The 13924-nt window shown below is 35.7% G+C and overlaps 1 protein-coding gene across 3 annotated transcripts in view; it reads left to right on the forward strand.

Moving 5' to 3' along the window:
* The window catches only part of LOC131160052 (187-kDa microtubule-associated protein AIR9), a 135197-nt gene that overhangs the window by 51856 nt on the left and 69417 nt on the right, over nt 1–13924 (forward strand). For all 3 annotated transcript variants that reach the window (XM_058115356.1, XM_058115359.1, XM_058115360.1), the window contains exons 18-23: nt 352–536; nt 640–757; nt 6708–6835; nt 10921–11089; nt 11282–11400; nt 12040–12208. In XM_058115356.1, the coding sequence (XP_057971339.1) occupies nt 352–536; nt 640–757; nt 6708–6835; nt 10921–11089; nt 11282–11400; nt 12040–12208 (888 nt within the window). The remainder of the gene's footprint in view (nt 1–351; nt 537–639; nt 758–6707; nt 6836–10920; nt 11090–11281; nt 11401–12039; nt 12209–13924) is intronic.

A 13924-nucleotide genomic window follows, 5' to 3' on the forward strand; every position in this document is an offset into this window, starting at 1 on the left:
AACAGGTGTCGGTATTGGCTCCCGGGACTTTTCCTGCGACAAAAAAATTACTAAAAATTCATAAATTGTGCAATGAAACTCAAGAATACTAAATTCGACACTTTGTTAAAATATTAGACATAATTGGACATTTAATTAAAAATATAAGCCGTAAAGCCTGGGTTAAAGTGCCCAATTACGCAGTTTTGATGCGTAATCAATGTGGTTGATGTTTCCTTCAAAAAGTCCCACTGTTGTGTTATATCACACTCCCCCCATCCCACTCTAGAACAAAAAGAAGTTAAAAACTGTTCAGTATCCTTCTTTTGTAGTTTCCCTTTTTCTTATGATTTTTTCCGTGTTCAATTCCAGCACCCCCAAGAGTAACAAGTGTGAAAATAATTGGTGATCTGAGGGAGAACAGCAAGGTAACTGTAACTGGCGTAGTCACTGGTGGCAGTGAAGCATCTAGCAGGGTTCAATGGTTCAAAACTAGTTCTTCAAAATTGGATGGTGAGAATGGCCTTGAAACAGTTAGCACATCCAAGATTGCAAAGGTAGGAGATGTGTAATTCCTTTATCAACATAATGTATGAGAATTTATCTTTTTCTTTTGTATGTTTAGTGTTTGTTTGTTGCTAAGAAGTTATCTTTGTATAGGCGTTTCGTATACCTTTAGGTGCCGTTGGCTATTACATTGTTGCAAAATTCACCCCCATGACTCCAGATGGTGAATCTGGTGAACCAGCATATGTCATAACAGAGAGGGCCATTGAAAGTAAGTATTTCTATTTCGTTTTCCTTCCTGTTTTGCTGTACTTGGATTGCCGAAGGGAAAAACTTAGACAAAAAAGATATATCTATTTTTCATTGGTAAATGTGTGTCCACTATTTTAAAAGGACTCTCTTCTTTAATGAGTAATAAGGATTAATGATGAAAATTTCTGGCAGTTTATCATGTACATTGGAGATTGGATTCCCTTGATATGACAAGGGCATCAAGTCCCACACTATCATGGGTTGTAGTTTCTTTCATTTGCTAGTTGAAATGGTGTGTTGAATTTTCATCTGTATGTTCAATTGTCAGATGATATTTATTTTTGAAATGCATTTTAAAATTATTTTAATCATTGTTTTCATGGTTCCTGTGTATTGGATTCCATGCTTTGATTTGCAAATTGTTGAGCTTTTTTATTTATTGATCAGTAGAAGAGATTAATTCACTGGAAGGACACCAAGGGGGTGCCAAAAAAAGTACAAATAAACTAAAAAATAAAAAAAGACAGCCCAGTGCACAAAGCTCCCACGTATGCGGGGTCCGTGGAAGGGGCGAACCATAGTGGGTCTTTAAGTACGCAGTCTTACCTCGCATTTTTGCAAGAGGCTGTTTCCACACCTTGAACCCATGACCTCCTAGTCACACGGTGACAACCTTACCGTTGCACCTAAGCATCCCTTCACAAGTACAAATAAACTATGATTCAGAAAATCAACAAGATCTAGAATAGCATGCACGCCCATTTCACAGTTACCAGTATATCCGAACATTAAGCTTTGTAAGGATCTACCTCTTTGAGCCAAGGGAGGGGTTTCCTTTCCTTCAATTGATATTCTATTTCTTTTCATCCACAAATCCAAGAATTAGTGAGAGGGATCATCTGAACAGTTTATTTATTTAAAAAACTCTAAGCCCTGAGCAAGCCAATAATTCCTCAGAAAGTGAGCCTGTTCCCACCTAAGAAAGGCTCAAAATAGAAATGGATGTTTCCTGGAGTTCCTTAGTCCAAGAACAGTGGTAGAGCTGGTGGCAGACAGATTCTCCATCCTCTTTGCACAAGAAGCACCTGCTAACCTGGATGTTTTCCCCTTTTTTGCAGACTGTCAATGGTAAGGATCTTTTCCCAGGCCGCCTCCTAAGTCCTAAGTAAAGAAAGTTCTGTTTTCTGGACTTCCCATTTTTCATTTTTCTTTCCTTGGAAAACTGTCTTAGCAGGACCTGTTGCCCTGCTTGTAGAAGGATTCCTCAATGAATTTGCCTCCCTCTTGTCAGTTTCCAGTTATACCTGTTGTCTCTGCATTTTTCTATCTTTTTAGATGATTAAAAAAAAATCATAAAAAAAAGTGTTTAAATTCCCAACCTTGGAGACTGCCTTTGGAAGTTTATGTTCCAAGTCACATTGTCATTTACCCAACTGTTACAATTTGCTGTGGGGATATTCCTCCCATTTGCAAGCTAGAAGACCAATGGAATTGAAGAGATCGCACTCCACATCAAGTAACATCTAGGGGATAAAGTTTCCACTTCCAACAAGAGCCACAATTCATGGTTGCCAAATCTAGATGTGAATCATGAATTGAAATCTAATTTTTGAGTGTTGAGAATCGAGAATCGAATTGTAAGATTTTGTAAACGTTCCAAAAATCAAAGTCCAAATGACATGCATGCATACAATTAACATAATACACTGAAAAATGAAAAAAATTAACTAATATGGATTTATGTTAAAAGATTAAGAGATAAAAGGTGGCCTCCCTTCTCTTTAGTTCCCTCCTTTCTTGTGTTGGTGAAGCTTGGGTGTCTCCTTGGGTGGTGGCTGATTTCTTGTTCATGAGATATTTGGTTATTGGCAAGAGTAGGGAGGGAGGAGTATTATGGTGCAGCACAGTTTTTGCAATTTGGTGGACCTTCTGGATTGACGGGAATGCAGTGATTTTCAAGGCATTGCCTCTCCTTGTTTGTGGTGGGATAGAGCACTGCACTTGGCCTCTTTCTGCACGCACTAGTTTCGGTGTTTTTGGGGTGTGCCTCTTTCTGTACCAACTCTGTTAGTGTTTTTTTTCCTGAATGTTCCCCTGCCTGATCTGGTTATGTATTGGATGGCACTATTATTGTAATTCTCTGATTGTTCTCTTTTGGTTGGCTGCTTGGCTGTTAGTACATTTTTTTTTTTCCCATTCAAAAAAAGATATAATAAAAAATGGGAAAGAATCAGGAAAAATTACTATAACTGAATCTTATGTTGTTTAAAAATTATATTTTATGTGTATGTGTGCTTTTTTCAAGATCTGAAAAGTAAGAATAACTAGTATTAATACCCTAGACAAAAACAGTAAAAATTCAAAAAATGAAGAAAAACTAACTTCTAAAATTTTAGAATCTCTCAAACTGCAAAAAGGTTCATGCTAATCAATACTATAACAGAACATCCTTCTCAATGACAGTAGTTCTGCTCCAAGATTGGATAGACAAAGCCCAAAATTCAAGTTTGTTCAAAGTATTTGAAGAGAAGGCCAAACATTGTGGTTTTATTTTTTCTTTCAAGACAAAAACAGTCATAGAAATCATGGTTTAAAAAAATGGAAACAGTTTTTCACTACCAAACATGCCTGTACTTATTCTTAAAATTTTCAGCAACAATTTCTCACTTTTTTCTTTTAAGTTTATCGGAAGAGGCAACCCAACTTGACCATAGGAAGTGATCCTCGATTGCATCCCAAAATGTTTAGCAAGCAACCTTCTGTCAGCCCTTTCTCCCAAGGGTGTTACTGACTTTTGTTTATGTTGACCTTAAGCCTAGAAATTGTTTTGAGGCAGAGAAGAATGCTTCTTAAGTTGGGGATCCGCTCATTGGTACCCCACAAAAAAAATCATGGTATGGTAAAGAGGTGAGAGATATTCACTATACTCTTTGTCGAACAACAAATCCATTAATAAGGTCGGCTTCAGAGGCATGGGCCAACATTCTAAGAATCTCCATGATTAAGATAGTGAAGACGATTGAGAGAGGAATAGAGGATCTCCCTGCCTAAGACCTCTGGTAGGTTTAAAGAAACCTGTTACAATTTCAAGTTTGCGCTGCCACTGACCAAAACCAATTCTACCACAACGTACTGGTCGAAGGTCCAACAAACTTGGTTTGAGGCATTCTCCCATATCTAACTTGCAAATGGCCTCAACTCTCCTGCTTTTTCTACAGTCGTCAAGCACCTTATTTGGAAGCAAAGGAGCATCCATAATTTGTCGCCTTTCTGCGAAAGCACATTGATATGGCCCAACAACTTCCTATAGTAGCCTTTTTCAGTCAAGAAGCACAAACTCCTGAAATGAGCTTGTAGACTCTAATAGGATGAAATCTTTGATATGGATGGTGTTACTTATTTTATTTGTGTGTGTGTGTGTGTTGAACCCCTTTCTTTTTTTTTTTTTTGCGAGTGTGGGTGTAGGGGAGTGGCTGTTATTGCAATGCTACAAAATTTCTCAACTGAAAGGAATGTCATCTGTGATTGGTTTGATGGGGTAACAAGTGGCATTCCTTTGGATAAAATGTCCAGCCCACTCTCTCTTGTGAGGGTGACTATCTTGTGTTGGCCATCAAATGGAAGACCTTTGTTTTGGAACTTGAAGGGGAAAAGGACGATGTGATGCATGTTACAAAGATCAAAAGAATTAAAGGATATACATTGTCGTGGACACAAAGGAACTAAAATGGTTCTCCAGATCTTCTTTGCAAAGCCAAAGAAGTGATACCAAACGTTCCTTTTTCGTTTTGAAAGCAAGTACTCGTGGTAGATTATCATAAACTATCGGTGCAGGTCTGCAATTGAGAATCTTTCTAGAGAGGGTGTTTGAAATGTTCGAACCCACTGCCATGATATTATCTGTTTTGGGGGTGAAATCCTCATGGTTTTAAAATGTGCCATGATAGGTGGAGGTCCTGAACCCGCACATGTAGCTGAGACCCTTCTCATCCGCAAGTGATGTGGGACTCCTCCCCACTTCAAGATAACACTCCTGGGGCTCTCATTCGACTTAGAGGTCTATTGACATTGTGGATACCAGCCACCTACGAGACTTGCTGTCCTTAGAAAGTTCCGTCATCATACTTTCCATGGTTTCATATTTGATATCATACTGTAACACTCGGACCACCTATCACAATGTTCACTTTGGGGAAAACCCCTTACGGTTTTAAAATGTGTTGTGACCGCTAAAGGTCCTAAGCCCACATATATAGCTGATGCCTTTTTCCTCCTTGACTAATGTGGCACTACTCCCTACCCCAAGAACCTTAGTTCTGGGCTATCTCTTGCCCTTGCTGTGGCCTCGCCCTCAGGTTCTTAGATGTTATTGACTTTTTGATTAGTTTATCTTCTGCCATATACTAACTTTTGGTTCGGTTAAATTCGGTTAACCGAATTGAAGAAAAATTCGGTTTGGTTGGGTAATGGTCGGTTAACAAGACTAATTCGGTCGATTCAGTTATGGAAAATTCTTAATTGAAAAAATTTAGTTAATTCAATTAATTGACTGAATTGCCCGAACCAGTTGAATGCTCACCTCTACTGGCAATGATGATCGAGGCATCCAAGACCTAAAGCTTTTCCTACAGAGTAAGTTTTAGACCAAGGACTTGGGACCATTGAAGTACTTCTTGGGCATAGAAGTATCGAGATCTCGTATAGGAACCGTGTTGTCACAGATAAAGTATGTTCTTGATCTTTTAGATGAGACATGGCTGTTGGGATCCAAACTTGTTGATACACCCATGATCCCAATAGTAAGTTAGTGCCATATATGAGCGATTTGTTGCCTAACCTAGGTCGGTATAGGAGACTTGTAGGAAAGTTGAATTGTATCATAGTCACCTGACCAAATATATCCTTCGCAACAAGTTTTGTGAGTCGGTTTTTTGATTTCTTGAGAAAAGTCACCGGATTCAATATTCGCATTTTGAGATATTTCAAAGGTGCACTAGGGAGAGGTCTCTTATATTAGGATTTGTGTCACACTCATATTCAGGGATGTACTGATGCAGATTGGGGCAGGTCACCTTCTGACCGAAGATCCACAACAGGGTATTGTATCTTTGTCGGTGGTAATTTGGTGTCTTGAAAAAGTAAGAAACAAACTATAGTGGCCAGGTCAAGTGTTGAATCAGAATATAAGGGTATGACACACACTACATGTAAACTTGTTTGGTTGAAGAACATGTTGGAGGGACTAGGTTGTCCACATTCTTAGCCTATGGAGTTGGTGTGTGATAATCAATCTGCTATTCATATTGCCGTGAACCCTATCTTCCATGAGCGGACAAAGCACATTGACGTTGATTGCCATTTATTCTAGAGAAACTAGTACAAAAGCTCATCACACAACCACTCATGTGAAGTCTGAGTTTCAGCTTGCTGATTTGTTCAAAAGCCTTGGGAGGTGCTCATGTGAACTTCATTTGTAACAAGTTAGGAGCATATGATATATATGCTCCTGCTTGAGGGGGAGTGTTAATGGTTATTCAGTCATTTAGCATTATTATTAATTGTTAGAGTTTGGTTTGTAATAAGTGTAAGTTAGTAAGGTTATTGTGGTCATTCCTATTGTACTTGACATATACTATAAATAGAGGGAGAGGCCTATTGTTGAGTTTAGGCCTTCCATTTTACCCACAATTATTCAACAATTTATAAAGGGTACTTCTATTTTAATTCTAAAAAATTGCTGGTGAGTTAAAATAACATTTTTTTTTTTCTAGTTAATACTGAGGGCTATTGGTTGAGTCCATATTGGATTGAAACTGTTAAGGTTGGCCTTTAGTTGTTTTATTTTGATTGCTGTAATGTTCGCGAAGATAATTTCCTTTTAATATTTCTATTTGACATGTCATTCTATCCTCCCCCTGCAGTTAGTCATAACTATATGTGCTTTTAATATGTATTCAACATCATTGCAGCGCTTCCCCCAAGCTTAAATTTCTTGTCTATTACGGGCGATTACATTGAGGGTGCAATATTGACAGCATCATATGGGTACATTGGTGGTCATGAAGGAAAAAGTATTTGCAATTGGTATCTTCACGAGGTATGCACTTTTAGTTAATTTATGAGGTTAGGGTCATAGGCAGGATGCATGCTCTGAGTTCATTCTCTATCTTGAGAAAATGATAAATATGCATATATGTTGCTCGTGGTGGCGACTAGCTTCCTTAATGATATTGTGTTCATGTTTTCATGTCCTGCCGAAAGGGACTTCATCTGTATGTTTTATTTCCAATTGCTAATTATTAATGAAGTTTGACGGGAGGGCCAATTGTGTTAAAAGAAGTAATCTATCTAACCTTAAATATCCTGGTAAAATGTTTAGAAGGCATAGTTTGTTTGACCTTGATAATTGTGTTCTTACTTAATGCTGTCTTGGGCTCTGTGATATTCACTTACGTATTGTTGTTGGTTATTTGATATTATTACCTATGTTAGTAACTAAGAATTAGTGAGGGTATTATGGTCATTATGTTGTACTTGGATATATTATAAAGAGGGGGAGACCTTTTGCTGTCACTAGGTGTTTAAATTTACACAATATTGCTAACTTGGTATGAGAGAATGATACTGAGACTTGAATCCTAAGTTCCCCAGCTACATTAAATGAGCTCTAAAACCATAAATCACCTACATGTCTATCACTGCAGGATAATTTCTAGCTCAATCATAGAACTGAAAATGAGCCAGTAGCTGTACACACAGCAGTCGCCAGAAATTTCCAGAATGTCACTGCCAGTTTAGGAACACCAAAACCCCCCTTGAGATCTTGCAAAACCAACACCATAGCCACCCTCAAGCACTGCTGATCTGCTAACCCCTAAAATCCCATTGCCAGAGCTGTCCTTGCATGCTGCTTGAAGACTAGTAGTGTCGATTCCATGCATTGTAAGATTTGGATTATTCTGATGCATTCTTCCCACCACCTTGTCATTGGCCTTTGCATTAGTTGAATAGGAAGAATGCTTTCCCACATGGAGATCTTCAAGAGGAGGTCTATATGGAGCAACCATGTGAGTTTGTTGCTTAGCCGTTGTCAATGTTAGAGTCTCATCTAAAGAAATCCTTACATGGTCTGAAGCAATCTCCAAAGCATGTTGGGTAGTTTCACTACGTTGTGCTTGAGTTTTTCCTTTAGCAATGTGCAGTGGATAATTCATATTGTTGCTGGCTGGATTTTGCTGATTGTGTACATTTGATGATATTATAATTACCAGTAATGATCATCAAGGTATCTAGATTTTGTAGCAATTTTTCTAGAAAAATTTAGATTTGGTTAACGATATCTTTCAACATTCTTGAGACCATGGAGTTTCATTTCCATGTTTATTTGAGCATTAAATTTGACATAACATGAATCTTAACATTTCTAGAACGAAGGATTCCCATGAGACATGGGCATCCCGTTCCCACCCTCCTCCATGCGTAAGTGTCATGGAGATCGCATTCCTGTGGGAATCTCGCTTTTTGAACAGAATTTTCATCACTATTTTGGATGGTTAGATGAATGCCCTGTAATATAGTACTATTACATGGATACAGGCTATCATAACAAAAATGAAATAATAATATTATTATGTTATAATATATAATATAATATTAAAATTTGGAGGGTAAATTGGGTTATTTTGGTTAATTGAATTATTTATTTAAGGCATGGATTTATTAGGTACAAATGTTGTCAAAATGAGTTCAAATCATAAATCAAAATTCCAATTTCATGAATTGAGAATTAGATCAAATTGTAAGATTTGATATAAAATTTGAAAAATTGATTCCAAATGACTTGCATGCATGTGCAACAAGTAAAATCGTAAAATCCATTGAAATTTTAGTATGTAATGACAATTTTGATAATTGCAATGGTGCTTCCCTTTGAAGCAAGTTTTGTAGGTTTAAATCCTACCATGATCTATGTAACTCAAACATATATTGATATAAGTGGAAGATTGGCCATATAAACACGATATGTACCATGATCGTACCATTCCAACTCTATCAAGTATCAAGTTAAGCTAGTTTCTACGAAATTATGGAACACGTGTTATGTGACTCAAAACTGAAGTACCAAGTCTAAGATAAGGACTCATTTTTTTTTTTAAAAGTAAAATTAGAATTTATGGTTGTGGTCTAAGTTTACATGTTTAACAGTAAAAGGTTCATGTGTATGTTTTATTTAAAAAAAAAGTAGTGGAATTAAGAAAATATTTATGATAAATTGAACTGTATGGTTTTAAAGGGAATGAATCAATGAAAAACAGTAAAAATTTGAACTTTATGGTGTTTAATAAGAAAAGTAGTCAGTTTTAATGCATGGGTTTTCTGTATCAACTAAAACAAGAAGAAAAAAAGTTAATAAACATAAACAAAACTTATTAAAATATAAAAACTAATAAAAATAGACCTTTAAATCTGCTGGGTGGAGAGTGGAGAAACAACCTTCCAACCAAAAGCTCACCCACCCAATCAACTTTGCTTTTCTTTTCAAGATGGTTTCCTTCTCTAACTCTGGTTTTCTTCTGATTTTATATCCAACGGAAAAAAAGAAAAGTGCAAAATAAGAAGGCCAATAGACTTATTTCTTCTCTATTGGTGGGCAAAACTTACATAAATGGCAAAAGAAGGCCATTGTGCAAAAAATAAATGTCTAAAAGTTTTTAAGTTGGGTTTTGGGGGGGACCTATCCAAATCTTACGTTCCTATGATTTGTTTCATCTATTCAATAGCCTTCTATGATATTCATATACATTTGAACTGATTTATACCTTTCTATGAATCTATGATTTGAGTCAGGAATCATACGATTCTAAGAGCTATGATTATACATATTGTTAGTATATTTTTGTGCTGATTGTGTAATTATTCTTCATATATTATTAATACACATATCAAAGGTATAATGATCATGCATGCTTGGAATCCTATGTTGAACTAAACACTGACATGTGCATCTTGTGTACATTTTTTGAAATCTTGAACAAAACAAAAATATTCTCATGAGGCAGGCATCCCATTTTTATTTGCCATGAACCAAGCGCTTTTGAAAGGTGCACTGGGAAGGGGCCTCTTGTACTAGGATTGGGGTCATACTCGTATTCGGGGTTTTTCAAATGTAGATTGGGTTGGATTGCACAAGGAGATCCACAACCAGGGATTGTATCATTGTTGGTGTTAACCTAGCATCCTAGAAGAGTAAGAAACAAATTCTGGTGGCTTGATTGAGTGCTGAGGTTGGATATAGGGCCATAGCACACACGACATGTGAATTGTTTTGGCTAAAGAACATGTTGGAAGTACTTGGGTTTCCATAGTATCAGCCCATGGAGTTGATGTGTGATAATGAGGCTGGTATTCACATTGCCTCCAATCTAATTTTCCATGAGAAAATGAGGCTCATTAAAGTTGAATGTCATTTTTTCACAGAGAAATTTGTGCATAAGATCATTGAAATCAGTCCTTCCAATCACCAACCAGCTGGTGTGTCGCAAAAACTCTTTAGGTGGTGGGTTAAATTGATTTTGACAAGCTATGAGCATATGATTATGTGTGCTCCAGCGTAAGGGGGAGCATTATTGGTTGTTTATTATTTGGTATTATTACCTATGTTAGTAACTAAGAGCTAGTGGGGATGTCATGATCATTATGATGTACTAGGCTGTATTATAAATAGGGAGGGAGACCTATTGCTGTAATTATGTCTTCCAGTTTACACAATACTTTTAACATGTTGAATTCACTGGGTGAAATAATATGAAAAAATTCACATACCTTGAACTAAACTAGGAAAAAGAACATGTGATTGAATGCCATTGTATGGGTTTTACTATTTTAGTGAGTAGTTGGTGAATGGTGCACATTTAAGTAATATGCCTTAATTCCAGAACTATACATCTTTTTTATTGAGTTTTCATTGTTATTTTAACATAAAAGTTTCTTCTTGCTTTATTGTTTTGTCATTAACTTTAGCCATTTATTCACCTTAATAAACAATGTGCAATCGTGTGTAACTTATGCTTCTATTACATTACAAAACGTCCGTTATGTATTAAAGAAATTTCATAACCAACAAATCTGTTATATATAAAAGCTTAATTCTCTACTGAGTTGTACTATCCTGTATATTTTTAGGTTGAAACAGACTCAGGTACCCTGATTCCTGAGGTTTCAGGACTTCTTCAATATCGTATCACCAAAGAAGCAATTGGTAAATTCATTTCCTTTAAATGTACCCCAATGCGCGACGATGGGATAATGGGTGAGCCAAGAATTTGCATGGGACAAGAGCATGTTCGTCCTGGTAATTACTTGTTCTCAAAATTTAGGAATTATCCTTACAAATGGCACATTTAATTTTTTGTTGACCATCTGTTTGTATATTTGTAGTTCATTAGTTCGTATATTTTAAACTTCTAGTACTGCAATACTCTTTTTCTGTGAAGGTGTTTAGTTCTAGTTTTGCTATTTATGCTGAGAGCTGCTTCATGATCAGGGAGCCCGAGATTGCTTTCTTTACAGATAGCTGGAACTGCAGTTGAGGGAACCACACTATGTGTTGACAAAAAATACTGGGGAGGCGAAGAGGGAGATTCAATTTTTCGCTGGTTTCAGGTATTTTAATTAATCTTGTTGTATCTTTAGTATTCTCTTGTCCTAATTTTGAGAACTGTGTTTTTAAATGACTTGAATTCAAATGTTATATTCTCTTGTTCTTGATGAGGATTACACTCAGCAGGATCTTTGTGTTTTACCCTAGGTGGCATTATTTAGGATTTTGTTTGTTGGATTTTATACTATAATTTTCAGTTATTAGACTTTTGTTATTGGTTTCTAATTTTGCTCCCTTATTTAGTTTTTAGAAGAGAAGGGTGTATAAAAGCTCCATCTTCTAATGTTTAGGATAGCTTGCATGATTTAGAATTAAAAACCCTAAATCCCGATTTGGGTTTTTGCCTTTCCATTTATTTCCTCCTTTCCCTTTAAAATTCTTTTATTTTCTGTTTACTTCCTCTTTTTTTTTCTTTGCTTTCTGTTATTTTCCTGTTGTTCTTCTCTTGTGCAATACATAAATTCTTGTCTGGAACTATAGCTGTTTTGGAATTTAGTATTTCAATGCATGGAAAAGTAATGCTTTTTTTCTAACTTTTGCCTCGAAAATAAATTAATATTTCATTTATTTTATTCTTTTGCTGGCACTACTGTCATTACTTGTACCTACTTTCTTGAAATAAGAAAAAATTGTATATGCAGACTAGCTTTGATGGTACACAGAGTGAAGTTAAAGGTGCCACTGCTGCATCATACAAGCTTTCGGTTGATGACATTGGTTTCTTTATTTCGGTTTCATGCGAGCCTGTTAGAAGTGACTGGGCCCGTGGTCCAACTGTTATTTCTGAACAGTTTGGACCAATAATACCAGGTACAGAGTTTATTTTTCTGTATTTGATTTAAGGAATTTATGTTGATTGAATTTTAGGTTTTTGATGCAGGACAACCAGGGGAATTTGGGTATACAACCTAGGGTTGGGGTTTGTAAGAGAAATTTAGAACAGGTGAAAGTACTATAAGAAAATTAGGTCTTAAGTTATAGTTTTGAACCAATTAACTAGAATGGCAAGGACAATAAAGAATTTGTATTAGCCTCACAGTAATTATTTCTAGTAATCATACCTAGACATAGTTGTCAAAATTCTATTATTCTCAATTCAAATCATATGAAATGAATTTGATTCCTATCTTACCAACTTCCATTTAGTTGGTGAATCAAAGCAAGCAATAATTGATTATGAAACTCATGATTCTCATTTTGAATCTTATAATTTGTCATTCAATGAGAAGCCACCTCCAACCAAGATCCACGAGACATGGGCTTTTGAATCTATATAAATAAAACCTGTCATCTTTTATCTCGCTTTTGCTTTGTTTTTGTTTTTTTGTTTTTTATTTTTTGTTTTATTTTTTGTTTTTTTCGTCGCTTTTGCTTTGTTATTGTTTTTTTATTTTTTTAATTTTATGCTCCCTGGACTTGTTATAAAAAGTGAGGATGATATTGTCTTGGTTAAGGACGAAGATATTAAAGAAAGATAGCGAAGGTGTTGTTTAACGAAAACCAAATAGAAGGCTTAAACTTAGAATTGTCAAATGAGGAAAAGACTAAAAATATAAGATTTATTCGCAAAATTAGAGTTAACGAAGTTAAGTTTGCACTAAAAAATATGAAAAATGTGAAAGCTATGGGACCAGATAACAATCTAATTGAAGTTTGGAAATGCTTGGGTGATAATGGAATTGTATGGTTAACTAATTTATTTAATACAATTGTAAAAACTAAGAAAATGCCAGATGAATGGAGGAAAAACACTTGAATACCTATATACAAAAATAAAGGAGATATTCAAAATTGTAATAACTATCGTGGAGTTACACTTATGAGTCATACGATGAAACTATGGTATAGAGTAGTTGAATAAAGATTAAGGTTAGAAACGAAGATCTTAGAAAATCAATTTGGTTTTATACCTAGGAGATCTACCATAAAAGTTATTTATCTTTTAAGAAGATTAATGGAAAAGTTTAGGGAAATGAAGAGGGACTTACATATGATAGGATACCTAGGGAAGTTTTATGGTGGGTTTTAGAAAAAAAAGGTGTATGTTGTAGGTATACCGATGTCATTAAGGATATGTACGATGGAGTAATAACTAGTGTAAGGACTATAGATGGAGAAACTAGAGAATTTCCTATTACCATAGGTGTACATCAAGGATCTGCTTTGAGTCCTTATCTTTTTGCTTTAGTGATGGACCAATTGACTAAGAGTATTCAAAAGGAGATTCCATGGTGTATGTTGTTTGCACATGATATTGTATTAATTGACGAAACTAGGGATGGAGCAGAGGCTGAGTTAGAATTATGGAGAGAAGCTTTGGAATCTAAAGACTTTAAGATAAGTAGAAATAAAACAGAATATATGAAATGTAATTTTAGTAATGATAGGAGGAATATTGGAGACAAAGTTAAACTTGATGATGAAGAAATAAATAGCACTTGTAGATTTTGATACCTTGGATCTATTATGCAAACTGAAGGAGAAATTGAAGATGATGTAATGCATATAGTTAAAGCAGGTTGGGTA

The sequence above is a fragment of the Malania oleifera genome, chromosome 7 (assembly GCF_029873635.1).
Source record: "Malania oleifera isolate guangnan ecotype guangnan chromosome 7, ASM2987363v1, whole genome shotgun sequence".
In the NCBI taxonomy this organism is placed as follows: domain Eukaryota; kingdom Viridiplantae; phylum Streptophyta; class Magnoliopsida; order Santalales; family Ximeniaceae; genus Malania; species Malania oleifera.